Source organism: Vipera ursinii (assembly GCF_947247035.1).
Source record: "Vipera ursinii genome assembly, chromosome: 4".
NCBI lineage: Eukaryota > Metazoa > Chordata > Lepidosauria > Squamata > Viperidae > Vipera > Vipera ursinii.
In genome coordinates, this window is record NC_139514.1 from 57519884 (window position 1) to 57537219 (window position 17336).

Genomic DNA, 17336 nt, shown 5'->3' on the forward strand with positions numbered 1-17336 from the left:
CCAGTAAGCCTTTACCTTGTCACATGTCCACCAGATATGATAATATGTATCTAAGTTATGTTTACATTTCCAACATTTACCTGATACATTTTTAAACATTTTTGCTAGTCTAGCTGGAGGTAAGTGCCATCTATAAAACATTTTATACAAATTTTCTTTATACGCAGTTGACATTGTCAATTTATGATTTCTCTCCCACAATTTTTGCCATTTTTCTAATTCTATATTATAACCAAAGTTTTCCGCCGACCTTATCATTGTCCCTTTCATTTGTTCACTTTCCATCTCTAAAGTTAACAAAAAATTATACAATTTCTTAATTAATTTCTCATCAGAAGTTAATAATATCTTATTAAACACATTTTGTTCTTTATAAAATCCATACATTTTCATATCGTTTTCATATCTATTTTGTATTTGTAAGCGTACCCACCATGACATGTTGATGCCCTGATGTTCCAGCTCTTGTTTTGATTTTAATGTCCCATCAGTATTTAAAATATCTCTATATGTCCAAGTTTTTTTCAAAATCTAACGAATTTGTATGTGAAAAAGCTTCAATTGTTGATAACCACCCTGGAATTTTTACATATATTTTCATTTTAATTTTTTCCCATACTGTTATCAAAGCATTTCTAATACAGTGATTTTGAAAATATCCATGGAGTTTGTTTTTCCCATACCACAAAAAAACATGCTACCCCAGCTGTAAGTCATGTCCCTCCAGATATAACAACCTTTTATTCCTAAGCATTATCCATTCTTTCACCCATGTTAATACAGATGCTTGATAATACAACGCCCACTCAGGTAGACCAAAGCCTCCATTTTCCTTAGTAGCTTGCAAGGTTTTCATCTTTATTCTAGCTTTCTTTCCTTGCCATACAAACTTCAAAACCACATCTTTCTTCTTCGGTTCTGGCTGCTTTTTACAAAGGTATGATTGAGAGTGTTTTAACAAACTACATCACTGTTTGGTTTGGTAGTAGCAGTGCGTCAGATAGAAGGTCCATAGAAAGAGTGATAAGGATAGCTGAGAAGATTATATGAAGCTTGCTTCCCGTTATTCAGGATACTACTTATAAGCACTATGTGCTTAGAGCTCGAAGCATTGTTAGAGACCCCACACACTCACTTCATGGTCGGTTTCTGCTGATCCCCTCTGGGAGAAGGTTTCAAAGTATTTATAGCAGAACTACTAGATTCTATAACAGCTTTGTTCCTTATACTTGTAAATTCACCGGATTCTTTCCCCCCCATATATATGTATATATTCAAACTAGACTGTGATGTTTCTCTGTGTCATATATATGTGTGTATGTGGGTATATGCATAATGATATTTTTTTGAGAGCTGAATGCAACAAAATTTCATTTTAATGTATGTTAATTACATTTAAAGTGACAATAAAGTTTTTATTCTATTCTATTCTTCAAATTTTTATCTGTACTATCTTTTCCTCATTGCTGCCATTTCTTCAGACCATTTTCTTCCATTCAAAATGTGTTTCTATTTTCATAAACTGTCTTTTATATAGTCTCATTACTCTAATTATTCACCTAGTAAAGTTTTTCAATACAATTATTTATTTTGTCTCTGAAGCTTCTTATAAGCATATTGTAGCAAGTTATTAATATTGAAATAATACTAATGGATGTATTTTGAGAACAGAACCATTTTAATTTATTTTATAGGCACAATGTAGCAAGCTACTAGTATTAAATAATGCTAAAAGGTTCATTTTGAGAACAAGAACCAATACCTACTTAGATAAAGGAGTTTATAATACCAATTCAGAATATGAAAAAGAATGATTACAAAATGAAGAAAATATATTGGACAAAAATGTGCCTGGGACACATTTTTGCGTACAAAAAATGAGATCATGTATGGAGATATTGGAAGTTAGTAAGAATTTCCAGTTTTTAGATGTAAACGTTCTTCATAAGAAGAAAAAAAAATTGAAATCTTGATACCTGGGCTCACTTTTGAAAATGGTACCCAGATATTTACTAAATGTGGCATCTAGTTCTTTGCTATAACAAAATTGAAATGTGTATCTGTTATACTAAAATAAAATATACTGGAAACAAGAAGTATTAGAAAAAAAATTATGGTTCTACCTATGAAGACTGGTCCTATTGTGTATTTTTTAAAGTTACTGACACATTCTATGTTCATAACAATAGTATTTTTAAAAAAACATTCTTTTTTTATCTGCAGTTGATAGATAGTATGACACCGTTACGTCCCTATGAACGCTTTGATACACTTTGCCAGTTTCTGGAACATGAGGGACATGTTTTACGTTTTTACGGTGTTTGGGATGACACTGAAACAATGTTTGGGGACATTCGAGAAGTGGTGCTACATTATTTTTTGGCTGATGATACAATTGAAATAAAAGAAGTGATACCTGTAAATTCTGGCCGGGATGCTGTACCTCTATTCCTCAATAGACAGAAATTACCTAAGGTAAATGTGTATGTGAGAAATTTTGATTTGATTTTTAGCAGGGTTGGAATGCATTTATACATTTGTTTCATTTGCTGTCCATTTCAATGAAATAAAAACATATATGTAGTTAGGTGGACATAAAATTCAGCTTTTGTATGAAACAGAAATTATACCTTGTAAAATTTCAGATACAGGTAGTCCTCAACTTATTATTAAAATTGGGACAGGAATCTTGATTGTTGAGTGAAGTGGTCTTTAAGCAAGACATAACATGACCACTTTGCTGAACAACTCCAATTCTGACACTCACAGTTGTAATTGTTAAATGATCTCATGGGTCATTAAGCAAATGGACTACCAACTAAATAGTGCAGGTTGCCTCAGAGGGGGTGGGGAAAACACTTGGACGCCCAATGTAAGCTGTGCATAAGATAGGGTATTGCAGCACATGCAATTCTGCCATGGCCTGGGAGGCCTTAGCTGGCCTCAGACAGAGCCCATCAGCACACATAAGCATGTTTAGATATTTGCATAGATCTATGTAGGCGGTTAGAGGGAGTTTCAGTGCCTCTGCAGTTGTAAGAGTGGCTGAGATGCCAACTCCTGAATTTTGCTCATATGGTCATGAGGACACTGCAACAGCTGTAACTTCAGGCATGGGTCGTAATTCCATTCAGTTAGCACCAGTGTAATTTCAAACAGTGGCTGAATGAATGGTCATAAATTGAGCACTATTTCTACTAGATAATCCTGGCTGCTCTCTTTAGTTAGTCTGGTAATTACATATATTAATAGCCTGTGTCTTTTTTCCCTGAACCCCAGTTTGCTCCAGTTGGAATATATCAGCCTGGTACAATTACAGATCGGACAGTCTTGAATGTGTTTGGAGGCCTAGTTGGGAATAAAGGTCGTTATATTCTGGATAATCGTAAAGTAAGATATTATAGATAATTATAATTTACAAAATTCACTATATTTAAATTATCTTTATATGACTGTTACTTGAGTAAGCAGGTTGGGTGAAAATGTGAATTGGGAGAAGACATATAATATAATACAAAAATATAATCTCATACAAAAAGATATTTCTCAAACCGAAGTTTCTCAAGACCTTTTTCAAAATAAAATAACTGATATAACTTTTTAGTGTATAAAAAGTTCTCCTCTTCCTCCTCCCCAATTATTAGACAGGAGCAGTGCATCAGGAATTTTATAAAGACTGTGACCTGAGAATAGGAGCAACAATCAATGTTTGGGGACGGAAAATAATTATCTGTGATTGTGATGAATTTACCAAAGAATATTATAAGACAAAGTATGGAGTCAGTAAGTAAAACTACTAATATTTTAATTTTAAATTGTGGATCTATCAAGGTTAGCTTTTTAATCCATTGAGAAGCTTCATTATTGTAGCGCATATTTCAGCATTAACATCTATATAGGAAGTTAACCAATTGGATATGAATGCTTTTATTAATATCCTTGTATGGCAAAGATACTGCCATATCTGAGCCCCTTGGATTTCATGTACTTTCATCTCTGGTTATATCCCCCAGAAATTGTCAAAGTTGCTATCAAATTAAAGCTTGTAATGTGATAGAAGGAAAAATATTTAAAATGTGAATGGAGAATAATCATATTTAAATTTAAGATTTAAGGTGCTGGTACTTACCTTTAAAGCCCTACATGGCCTAGGCCCGGGATATTTGCAGGACCGTCTGCTTCCGGGAACGACTTCCCATTGCCCAGTGCGCTCACAGAGAGGGCCTCCTCAGGGTGCCGTCGGCTAGACAATGTCAGCTGGTGACCCCCAGGGGGAGGGCCTTCTCTGTGGGAGCGCCAGCCCTGTGGAACCAACTCCCCCTTGAGCTCCAGATGGCCCCGGATCTCCGGTCCTTTCGCCGCGGCCTTAAAACTTTCCTTTTTCATCAGGCTGACCTGGACTGACGACAGGGTTTTTAAAAATGTTTTTTTTATTTTAATTGTTTAGTTTAACTTATTTATTGGGGCTGTTTATTTAATTTCTTTTAACTTTTGTATCGTTGTTTTTATTGTTGTTAGTCGCCCTGAGTCCTTCGGGAGATAGGGCGGCATGTAAGTCCCAAAAATAAATAAATAAAATAAATAAATAAATAAAGTGAAATAACTTAGGCCATGGACTCCAGCACAGTACCAAAAGATAACGTATACCTTTTGGCTTGTACACCTGTGCCATAGGAAAGAGTAGCTTACATGACATTTATCCATTTTTGGCTGCCATAGCACTTTCAGTAGTTAGGAAAGCTTTAGTTCTGCAAAGGGTATGCGTAGAAAGAGATGTCCCCCCTTGCAATAAACGGAGCCCACCTTGCTAATCGTGTTTTTACAAGGAGAAATGCAAATTTGGAGGACAAGCCAATATAATATGGATGTCTGTGGAGAGGAATGGGGATTGGATTCCCTTGTGTTCACTAGAGTCTAGGTAATTCCACGTGCTGAGTGTCTATAAAAAAAGAAACATTGGTGTAACTACAAACCTCAAAGGTGCATATATAATTTTCTATTAATTAGTTGAATTTTAAAGTATATTACTTGGGTAAGTAAGAGGATGAAATAAGAAGTTAATGATCTTACAAGAATAAGTCGGCTTTTTGCTCTGATGATCAGTTAGACCTGATCTTTCTTTTTAGCTGCTTCTCTTTTGCATAGTTTCTATGCGGAGAAGAAATTACAAATGATACTAATTTCATTTGCACTTTAAATTAGAATAACTTTTAAATTTCTTACACTTAATGGATATAGTTTGTTTCTGGTAAATATTACGCATAACATCTATTTGATAAAAATGACTTGAGCCTCAAAATTAGATTCATTTATTATCTAAACAGATAATGCCCAGCACTGATACATATTTTAACTAATCCTTCAAAGCTGTTTTCTCCTTCAATTTTTTTAATAAAACATTAATTCATAGAAAAGATCATAAATTGATTGAAATATTATCAAATCTTTCTTATATTCATTGTGATTACTCATTTGCCTGGGATAATTTAACTACATTGGAAAATATGAAGGAAACTACAATTATACTAACTATATGACTTTGCTGATATCATTTCTTATTTTTTTTCTTTTTTGTGAAATGTTGCTGATTTTACTTTTTTATGCTTTCAAGTCAGCGTTCTGACTTGAAAGCCTTCTTGAATGCATTTGGGTTAATATAAAAGAAAAAAGGAGTGACATTGCCATAGATGTATACTACATGCCACCCAACCAAGCAGAGGAAATAGATTAATATTTTCCTAACCAGTTAACTATGGTGTGCAGGAAACACACCACAGTAGTAATGGGGACATCAACTGGGAGATAAACTCTGCAGTTAATGGGAGATCAAAAAGGTTCCTGACAAGCCTAGCTGAAAACTTTGGCATCCAAAAAGTAGAGAAGGGAACTAGAGGGTCAGCTATACAGAACTTATTTCTGAATTAAGAGAGATGAAATAATAGAGGGGTTTGAAATTATAGGAACTTTCTGGATAAAAAGCTAGACAACATGACTAGACTTCAGAAGTAAAAAGCTACAGAAGCCTTTTGAAGGATTGTGTCAGGAATGCTATAAAGTTCATGAAAGCTCTCATTCTTGCAATGGTTTGGGTGTCTCCTTCTCCAAATCATGAGACTGGAAGAAGGAGTCTTCTGAACCAGTTTGAGAATGGGACCGATTTGCAGGTTGGCATGAGATGGCCCGAGTAGGAAGGCTGTGCCTTATATCAGCTGAGCACGCCTGTCAGGTGCTGCAGAAGAACAGAAAGGCAAGGGGAACCTGGATGTGGTAGGTGGGGCGAAGGCTGGAGGCTCCCAACCTGTGGCACTTGCCATACACCAATGGGCGCTCGACCTCACAGGGCCTTTACCATATTCTGAGGCACCCTGTCCTCTGGATAACAACCCGCACAGTTGCTTAACAACTACAACTGGGAGCGCCAGGATTGTGGTCATTGAGCAAAGCAGTCATAAGCGCGACTGATTTTGCTCAAAGGCTGAAAGTTTGGCCCCAATTGTTATAAGTTGAGGACTGCCTGTGCTTTCAAGGAAATATATTGAATTCCATACAGCACAGATAATTTATAATTTGTTTATGTAGTATAAATTTGATTTGGTCTCTTAATTCATGGTAATAAAATATTTGAATTTGTTTATTTACATCCCACCTTTTATTATTTTTACAAATAATTCAAGGTAGCAAACAGTTCTAACACAATTTCCTCTTCTTGTTTTCCCTATAATAACAACCCTGGGATGAGTGAGAGTGAAAAGTCACCCAGCTGGCTTTCATAGCTGGCATTCATAGTTAAGGCGGAACTTGAACTCATGGTCTCTGTTTTTTATCTTTCTTTCTTATTTATCCAATATTTCAGAACTAACTTAATATAATGTTTACCATACGGTCACAGTGTGATATATAGACACAATGAAATGCTTATGTACTAAACGTCTTAGTTCTAAACTACAAACTTTTTTTAAAATCAAAATAATTATAGCAGCAGTTAAATTATTTATAAAATGTGCTTACTTTTAAACAAAAAACAAAAAAAACATCCTTTGATGAATAAACTGGGCAAAATTTTAGTAATGATCATACTTTATTCATAAAAGACTCAAAAGTTTGGAAGGAGAGTTTAGAGCCAATTGTCTATACAATGTTTCACAAACTATAACCAAGACATAATAATTTATTGATCTCTTCAGAGTTGGAAAGATTAGATTTTCTTTCAAATCTTACCTTAAAATCTCATGGCTATGTTAGGGTTGTTTCGTTTTTAAATATGCTAATAGAAGCTTTGTTTCTGTTTTTGTTTTCAGTTGAATATTCCTTAAATTAAGGGACTTTTAGTTAAATATAAGATAAATTGGCCTTCCCAAGCTTAGTAATGGTTCTGGTGCTTTACATTTCAGAGTTGGGGGCATATATTAAAAAAAAACATATAATGCTTACAGTTATCACTGGGCTCTTTTTGAAAAGTGGTATTTTTCCCCCTGGCACTTCTTAGATGACTGTATGACCATGTTCTTTATGTATGTTTTGAAAAGTAAAAGTAATATGAGTCTAGCCCGTCAGGGATATTTTTCTGGCTAATGCCTCACCATCAATCCACTGATAGTAAAATACCCAGGTTTTTCTTCCTGTAGATTGCATGACTGAATTCTTTTTAATTGTAGGAATTATATGATCTTTGACAGCCACAATGAGTTCTAATTAAAGATGTAATGCTTATACCACTATTATATTCATTGTGGATATCACAATTCAAAGAGGATTTTTATATACTGCAGAAGTATAACTTATGCATAGGAGAGTAATAGGAATTACGAAGGCACTGGAAAAAACAAATGTATGAAAAATACTGGGATAACACTTTAATTATAATTATAAATGTAGAGGTATACAAGACATCTGGAAAAGAAGGAACAGTTATTTAAATTATTACTTGTGGTTAAGATATAGCAGATTTAATTAAATGAATATTGCTTTAAGTCAAATTTAAAAATAATCTCTAATTAGTTCAACAGTGGTTAAGTCTTCCCATGCAACCCTTATTATTAAGAAGTCCTTGGGACAAAAATATGTAAATATCATCTATGTTCTGTGTGGCCCCTAAACCTCCTCAGGAGCAATCCATTGAAATGATTTACTGTGGCAAAGTTTTTAATGTCTTTTATGATTGAAGATTTGCAATACACATATCAAGCTATTTAATGCTGAAATTTGCAAATATGTTCAAAAATAAAGCCTTGTCCACCCCACTCCAATATCATGACCAGGCTGTCTTTTAATAAATTAAGTACATAAATTCAGCTTCTAAGAAGAAAACAATTTTAAGTAATGGGTGTTCTGCTCCAAACATGGACTTGAATTTTGACTTTTATTATTTTACTCTTCAGATGAAATAAGAATTAACCAGCCTTCTTTAACTGATTCACTTTTTTGTTTATTCGATGCTAGACAAACTGGTGTCTGAATATCAGATTATATCAGATTGTAATAAAACCTGGTCATGGGAACAGAGCCTTGGTGGAGCAGTGGGCTAATGCCTCCTTAAGTAACACCAGCTGCCTGCAATTATTGCAGGTTTGCATCTCACCAGGCTCAAGGTTGACTCAGCCTTCCATCCTTCCGAGGTAGGTAAAATGAGGACCCAGATTGTTGGGGGCAATAAGCTGACTTTTTAATAATGCCGCTTGGGGGGGCGGGGGTGAAAGCCCTAATAAGCAGGCATATTGCTAAGCCCATTTGATTTGTGCTTAGATTGTAAGCCGCCCTGAGTCTTCGGAGAAGGGCGGGATATAAATGGGATCAAAATAAAATAAATAAAAATAAAAACTCTATTAGAGAGACAACAGCCATTGCAAAACCTAAGTTCAAGTCCTTTACATCGAAATGACTTCTCTTGGAGAGTTAAATGTGAATTTACATAGCATGCTTCATTGAGAATTATTAACTATAAGAGTAAGCTATTTGTTTGAGCCTGATCATCTCTGCATTTTATGATTTCTACTGGGCCACTCTCCAGCTGAAAACAATGTGTGGTTGTTTGTGAGAAAGATTTATTTTCACATCCTGCCCAGCAACAATGCTTCTGAGAGAATGAGAAAAGTAACAGAAACAGTTGCTTCTTATTTATTAGAATCTGCACACTCGAGCAGCAAAAACACTCCAGCAAATGAATAAAATAAATACGTTTGAGACATTAACACAATTTATTGCTTTCAGCTTTCAGTTTCAAGCTGAGTTTGATGTGATCTAGAGTTGCTTGGTGAGGGAGAAATAGAAGAGCTGGCTTCCAATTTTTTACAATTGTTCTGTCGGAAGAACCATTTCAATGTAGTTGCTGTTATCCCATCTTCAAGAAAGTGCACTAGGTGGCACTGTTGGAATGCAAGGAAGATCTTAATCAGCAATCAATTTGTTATGCAAGTCCTGAAATTCAGATTCAGGAAAAGTTAGAAAAGTTTGTGTCAAGGAACATATCCCATTTATTGTTTGGAGTATGTCATTATCTTATTCCCTTTTGGTATAAACAACATAATGCAGAGAAAATAAAAAGCAGTAAGCAAAAAAAATTGAAGTCAAGAGATAAGAAAAAAAGAAAGAAAAAGGAGCTCTTAACTAAATTTAATTTATATCAGTCCTCTTCAGTATAACTTCACAGCTTTCAGTCTTGAGAAGCTATTCTTTCTTTCACTCTTGTTCGTTTACTGATTCATGCATTGTCTTTTGTTTCTCAGATTTCTAATCTCTTTCAGTCTACATCAGCTCTGTTTAATCACAATTTTCTTGGCCCACTCCTTCCTCTCAACCCACTCACTTTTCCTTAATATGTTTGTTTTGTGATTTAATCTTTATTTATTCTCTTCACCAAACCACGCAATGTACTTCTTTTGTACTGAGTACTAATTTTTATATTCAATCTTTTCTCACTCTTTGGATATCTTCACTGATCACATTTTTAATTTAACTTGATGTTACCCAACTGTAGCGTGCCCAGATATTTGTAGGTTTCATCCTGATGGTTCCTGATGGTTTGGCTATTCAGCATTTCAGTTTCATTGCTATGTGTGACTTTTCCTTGGTTTATTGCTAGTGTAGCACGTTTCTCTAAATCATCTGCGCTAAAAATTCTTCCAATACTTGTCAGTGATTGGATTTTAATTTCTAATTTTCCATAAAACTTCAGATCATCCATCTAAAGCTCAGCTCCCCCCTGAGCTTCGGATAGCCCAAGATCTCCAGTCCTTTCGCCGCGGCCTCAAAACACTCCTTTTCCACCTGGCTGACCTGGACTGACAGGCATTTTAATTATGTTTACAATTTTTAATTTATTTTTAATTTTTAATTTTAATTTATTGCACAGATGACTTTAATTTTAATTTTATCTTAATTTTTGTACTTATTATATGTGATTGTTGTTAGCCGCCCTGAGTCCTTCGGGAGATAGGGCGGGATATAAGTCCCATTAATAAATAAATAAATAAATAAATAAATAAATAAATAAATAAATAAATAAATAAATAAATAAAGCAGATGCAAGATTTTATTAGAACTTTTTGCTGATTTGTAGCCAAGATTCGTGGTATTTTTTCAAAATCACTGAAAGTGGCTCCACAGCTATGACAAATAATAAGAGTAATAATGAGTCACCCTACAACTGTTGTGGCGAACCTATGGCACACCTGCCACAGGTGGCACGCAGAGCCCTCTCTGTGGGCACGCGCCATCCCCCCCAGTCCTGGGCCTTCAGCTGGATTTTCTAAAACCATTTCGCTTTAGGCCTCCGTCGGGAAAAAAAAATGTGCAAAAAAAAAGGTTCAATCAATCCAATTTCAGCTTCTCACAGGAAAAAAAAGATCTCGCAAAGTTGGAATTGATTGATTGAACTTTTTAGTTCCACCTAGTTTGCTGTTACCACCGCAGCCACGCCCACCCAATGGGCCAGGCCTACCCAATTGGCCACACCCACCCAATGGGCCAAACCCACCCAATGGGCCACGCCCACCCAGCACCCGACGATACACAAGTGGGTTTTGGGTTGCAGTTTGGGCACTCGGTCTCTAAAAGGTTCGCCATCACTGCCCTAGAAGATGCCTCTCCTAATGCTGACAAATCCATATTTTTCATTTCCAGTCACCAGTTCTGCCTTCCACTGCTTCATTATTTTTCCTACAGACATTCTAATGTTTCTACTAACACCAGTTGTCTGCAAACATTTGATAACCCACTATATAGTAATGAATCAAATGCCTTTTATAATCAAACCGTATGAAAATTTGCTTTTGGCCTTTTGCAATTCTTCAAAACCAATTTATCACTCAAAATTTGATCTTTTGTATCTCTGCTTTTCCTTTTATTTCCTTTTTCTTCTATTGGAACAAGGTAATTTTCTTCTAAATAATCTTGCGTTTTGCCTGCCATCATGCTAGTGAGTAATTTAAACATTGTTGGTAAGCATGTTATTGGCCTGTAGTTTCCTGGTGTTGTCCCTTTCACTGGTTTGTTATGAATCAAATTAAGATCTGTCAATTATTTCAATTGTTCATTAGGCTGTTTAGCTGTAAACTATTTGAGCCAAAAGCTATGCAGTTAATAATTTCCAGGCATTATCCTATTTATTCATTTTCACTTGATTTTTAACCATTTCTGCTGATATTATTGGCTCTTCCATTTGATTTTTACTAAATTAATTTTCAAATTCTTTTAACCACCTTGCATTCTTTTTGAGTTTCCCATATGTCTTTCCAAAACGATTGTTTCCTTTTTATTTGGTTTTCCATTTTCAGAATTTCTGTTGCCATTTATACTTCGGTAGAATTGCTTCTGGTCTGATTGAAATAGGTGATTTTATTTAAATTGGATGATCTGTCAGTGTTCCACACTTTTGCTGTTATTTGCTCCTTTAAGATTTCTAAAAACTGATTTCTTCCATTTTTCTTGTGCTAAGACAATTTTTTTTATTAGGCTTATCTTGTACTTTACATTCTTCAGGTTTTGCTCTTTCATTTTCTTTAAATTATTCACATCTGATCTTATTTTTTTTTTTAATTTTGATCTCCAGTCTGATCTTCCACTTTGGAATTGCATTTGATTTTGATTTTGGATTTCTAAGTTTTATATTTAGTTTTTCTGTAATCACTACTGCTGTACTGTAGGCAAACTGATTGGCCTTTTTGATACATGTTATTTTAATCCTTGGAGGGGCCTTATTCACATCCTTCATTATAGATGGCAGATCTTTTGTGGGCATTACTTTCATTGGAAAAGTTTTGTCTTTCTACTGATAATTCGGCATATGTTATAATTTTCTCTTTTAATCCTTCTCTGGGGTGGGGTCAATTCAGAGGTTGGTTCTGGTATTTCATATAATACAGAGATAATTATTATAAGTAGTGATAGTAGTACTGTTAGTACAATACTGCCCGACTCCCAGCAACTGTTCACAAATATATAGCTATAATGAAGAGGTCCTTGATGCTCTCTGAGCTTGGTTTTTTTCTTGTAAATGTTTCATTACCCAAACTAGGTAACATCATCAGTGCTAGTAGGATGATGTTACTTAGTTTTGGGAATGAAATGTCTGCAAGAAAACAATCAAGCTCAGAGAGCAACAAGGACCCCTCATTTCAATCCCAAGCTATAAATATTCTCTTTTATTAGTTGTAATTTAGTTGAGCTCAGTGAGAATACATTGGTTTACCCACACAATTTAATGTTAGAAAAGGCAGGGTGGTTACATATAAGATATACATAGCTGGCTGGAGTAAAAAAATGTTGTGACATATATTTATGAAATTGTTATAGGTAAACTTGAGTAAGCCATATTTATATTTAAAATGACTGAAGCGATCTAAAAACCATAATGATGTGAATAAAGATCACTATTATAGAATAATGTATTTTTTAATAATGTATAAGTTTTTCCTATCTATAAAAAACGTACAGGAAGCAAAGGGAAATATCAATGGTGATACACAGGGAGAAATCTTTACAGAAATTCCTGTTTAGAGAAATGTCTTATTCTTAAATCACATACTTATCCTATGACTTTTTTTCAAAAAAATGGAAAATTATTTTATTTTAATAGATATATGGGATATATAAATGTAAGGGCTGATATAGATATATGGGATATATAAATGTAAGGGCTGATATTAAAGAACTAATTGAAATATGTTGATTTGCTACTTGTGTTTCACAGAGGATTTCATTCCAGTTCCATACAAGATAGCACCTCCTCTGAAAATAGAAAGAATAATTCCTCCATACAATGGTTTTGGATCTGAAGAAGACTCTCTTTGCTCTTGCCTTAGCTTACTTCCTAAACCTCCCCAAAAGGACTTCAAGAAATTCATGGAAAAAGACAGGTATCTGAATAAAAGTGATACTCAGCCCCTTTTCTCTCCATTTGAGTAAGAGACAGGAAGAGATCCCCATTTTTTTCATAATGTCAGTACAAATGGGTAATTGTAGCAGTCAGGTAGAAAACAAATCCTATTAACAAAGGTTATGATCTCCTAATATTAATCTCCTAATATATTGTCATTAATCTTAAATATTTATAAGAAAATTCTAAGAACCATTATAGTCCATTTATCTCTTCTGGCCTCCACTGTATAATCATTTATATATCCTCTATCATGCTCTATTTTCCAATGGGATTTACAAAGCAATTTTTGGAATTAGGATATCTAGATCATTGTATACTGCATGGGTAAATTTTATGAATTAATGGATAAAGCCTTGCTATGGAATATCTTACAGCTAGGGATTTCCCCACATATTTGAGTTTTTCCTTATAGAGTACAGTTACAGATCAGTATGCTTCATGACCATCTCCCTAAAACTTCAGTATCTTGGCTTCTTCAGAGAAGCGTTCTTAATAATTGGGTATTAGAGTGCACTTAGTGCATTTAAACAACATATCAAGGACTAGAAGCCAAGCAAAATCAGTCTGCTGTTCCTAAGAATGTTTCTTTGAGCCTCTTTTCAAAGCAGCAAGATATTTACATTGTGTAACTGTCCCAAAACTCCAAAGGGCACTAATTTTAGCATGCTGCAATGCACTTCCCACAGCAGTTTTGGAGGGCCAAAATTGAATTAATATAAATCCTGATGATGGGATGTTATTTTACAAAATGAAATTATCTGTTTCTCCAGGTAAAGAGAAAATGAAACACACAGTTTTGAAAAAATTTTCTTCTGCTTTTTCAGACAAGGCCTTGAAAGTAATACTTTGCGGTTCCTTGCACAACATATTACTTCTGATCCCATCGCTAAAGATCGGAAGTTCATTATTTCTTATTTTCTAAGTGATGACACTATTTCAGTGTTTGAACCTCCCCAAAGAAATACAGGTAAGAGAGCAATTCTGTTGCAAGCATCACTGATGAAGAGGATGGAGCAGGAGTCTTCAAACTTGCCCTTTTATGACTTGTGGACTTCAACTCCCAGAATTCCTCAGCCAGGCCTGCTGGCTGAGGAATTCTGGGAGTTGAAGTCCATAAGTCACAAAAGGGCCAGGTTTGAAGACCTCTGGGATAGAGATTGTCTTTTACTTATAACTGTGATTGGGACTGAATTGTTGTCATTAAGCAATGCAGTCATAAGGCATTGCTTAGCAAAAGCAACCCTTGCTGGCTTTGTTAACTGAATCCCACAGCTGTTAGAATGGATATAAAAAGTCTACACATCCCTGTTAAAATGGCAGTTTTTGAGATGTAAAAAATAATCAGACCAAGATAAATGACTTCAGATTTTTCCCCACCTTTAATATAACATGTAAGCCTTATAATTTAACTGAAAAATAAACTGAAATCTTTTAGTGGAGAAAAATAAAATAAAAATAAAAAACTTTCAATAACATGGTTGCATAAGTGTGCTCAGCCTCTTATAAATAGGAATGTTGCTGTGTTCAGAATTAACCAATCACATTCAAACTGATTGTAAATAGTAATCAGTACACACCTAACATCAGTTAAAGTGTCTGATTAAGCCCATATAAAGTTCAGCCGTTTTAATAGGATTTTTCTGACATTTACCCAGTTGCCTCTTAGAGCAAAAGCCATGGTCTACAAAGAGTTTAAAAAGCATCAAAGGGATCTCATTGTTGAAAGGTAACAGACAGGAGAATGATACAAAAACATTTCCAAGACATTGGATATATCATGGATCACAGTGAAGACAATCATTAAGAGGAGAAAATATGGGACAACAGTGACATTACCTAATGGTGGATATCTCTCCAAAATTGATGAGAAAACAAGAAGAAAACTGCTCTGAGAGCCTGCCAAGAGGCCTACAGAAACATTAAAGAAGCTGCAGGAATTTCTGACGTACTGGTTGTGTACGCCATGTGACAGAAATCTCCCGTGTTCTTCATATGCCTGGGGGATGGGGCAGGGTGGAACAACACAAGCTTTTTCTTACAAAGCAAAGCATTCAAGCCCGGCAACATTTTGCAAAAATCTACATCAAGTGTAAGAAAGCGTGTGGGAAAATGTTGTCTGATGAGACAAAGGTAGAATATTTTGGCCATATTCCAAAAACTATATTTGGTGCAAAAACAACACTGGGCATCATCAAAAGTACACCATACACACACAGTGAAGAATGGTGGTGGCAGCATTTTGCTTTTGGATTAATTGTCTTCAGCTGCAACTGGGTTCAAGGTGGAGGGAATTATGAACAGTTCTAAACATAAGTCAATTTTGGCACAAAACCTTCAGCTAAAATGCTGAAGATGAAGAGGAATGTCACTTTTCAACATGACAATGTCCCAAAACATACCTCCAAATCAACAGAACAGTGGCTTCACCAGAAGAAAATCAAAGTTTTGGAATGGCCCATGCAGAGCCCGAACCAGAATCCAATTGAAAATCTGTGGGGTGACCTGAAGTGGGCCATGCGCAGAAAATGCCTTCGCAATCTGACATATTTGTGCTTGTGCAAGGGAAAGAGGACAAAGATTCTCAAGACAAGATGTGCCATGCTGATAAGTTCCTACCTGAACAGGCTGAATGCTCTCATAAAATCAAAAGCTGTTTCAATGAAGTATTAGTTTAAGGGTGTGCAAATGTATGCAATCATGTTTTTGTAAGTATTTTTATTTTTCCCCTCTAAAAAATTTCAGTTTGTTTTTCAACTGCCTACAGGTTATATTACTGGTGGAAAAAAATTGGAAGTGATTTATCTTGGTCTGATTTTTGTTTTTACATCTCAGAAATTTGAAATTTTGATGGCGGTTTGTAGACTTTTTGCCATCTATTTGCACACTAGCTAGATCTCTTTACTTGGGACTTATTAAGTGGTCTCTACAATTATAATATTGGCCTATTCCTTGGATAATCAGGCTCCTTTGGTGGTTCGTGAGCGCTTATGATTTGGTCATATCTGTTTTAGCGGTTTGGCGATGTCATATGTAAGCATGTAAATATACCGGTAAATGTTTTCATGTTAAAGACATCAAAGTTATATTACACCATTTATTTCAAAATCATGGAATCTGACTAGGAGTGGCGGCAGAAGAATGGTTATATTAGGCATGGGGAATAATCACAAAAATTATATTCAATGACTAAAATTGTATTATCCCAGATATCAAAGGTTGGATTCAAGAGATCTGTAACATTAATTTTTGAAAAGGCTGTTTTTTCTATTAACTAAAAAATAATTCAATGCATTTCATTGGCACAGATTTCATAATACCTTACAAACACAGATATACAGTATGTTTAATCTGACACATTAAATTCTTTTTATTTTATTTTTGTTTAAATAATAATAATAATAATAATAATAATAATAATAATAATAATGCCTGGAGACAGCAGAATAGATGAGAAAGAACTGGAGAAGATAACAAAATACAAAGACCTACAAATAGAAATAGAAAGTCTGAGGCAAAGGCAAGCAAGGGTAGTACCAATAGTAATAGGTGCCTTGGTGCAATCCCAAAACAACTGGAGCACCACTTGAACACCATTGTCATTGACAAATTCGCCATTAGTCAACTGTAAAAGGCGGCCTTACTAGGAACTGCTTCCATCCTGCAACGATAACTGTAATACCATCAAACATCCACATCTGCCTATCCCAGGTCCTTGGTAAAGACTCAATAGGTAGACAAAAATGCCAAATCCAGTCTGAACATCTGGGTGACTGTGCGATGATCATCATCATCATCAACAACAACAACAACAATAATAATAGAATTAGAAGGGACCAGACCATGCAGGTCTTCTAGTCCAACCCCCTGCTCAGGCAGGAAACCCTATACCATTTCAGACAAATGGCTGTCCAGTCTCTTCTTAAAAACTTCCAGTATTAGAACATTTACAACTTCTGGAGGC

General features: G+C 35.0%; 1 protein-coding gene across 1 annotated transcript in view; it reads left to right on the forward strand.

The window, feature by feature from the left end:
* EFHC2 (EF-hand domain containing 2) overlaps nt 1-17336 on the forward strand; it is a gene marked incomplete at its 5' end in the record, with an annotated part of 55960 nt that overhangs the window by 21692 nt on the left and 16932 nt on the right. The window contains 5 exons of the mRNA XM_083362461.1: nt 2224-2475; nt 3280-3390; nt 3645-3783; nt 13187-13352; nt 14200-14342. Coding sequence (XP_083218587.1) covers nt 2224-2475; nt 3280-3390; nt 3645-3783; nt 13187-13352; nt 14200-14342 — 811 coding nt within the window. The remainder of the gene's footprint in view (nt 1-2223; nt 2476-3279; nt 3391-3644; nt 3784-13186; nt 13353-14199; nt 14343-17336) is intronic.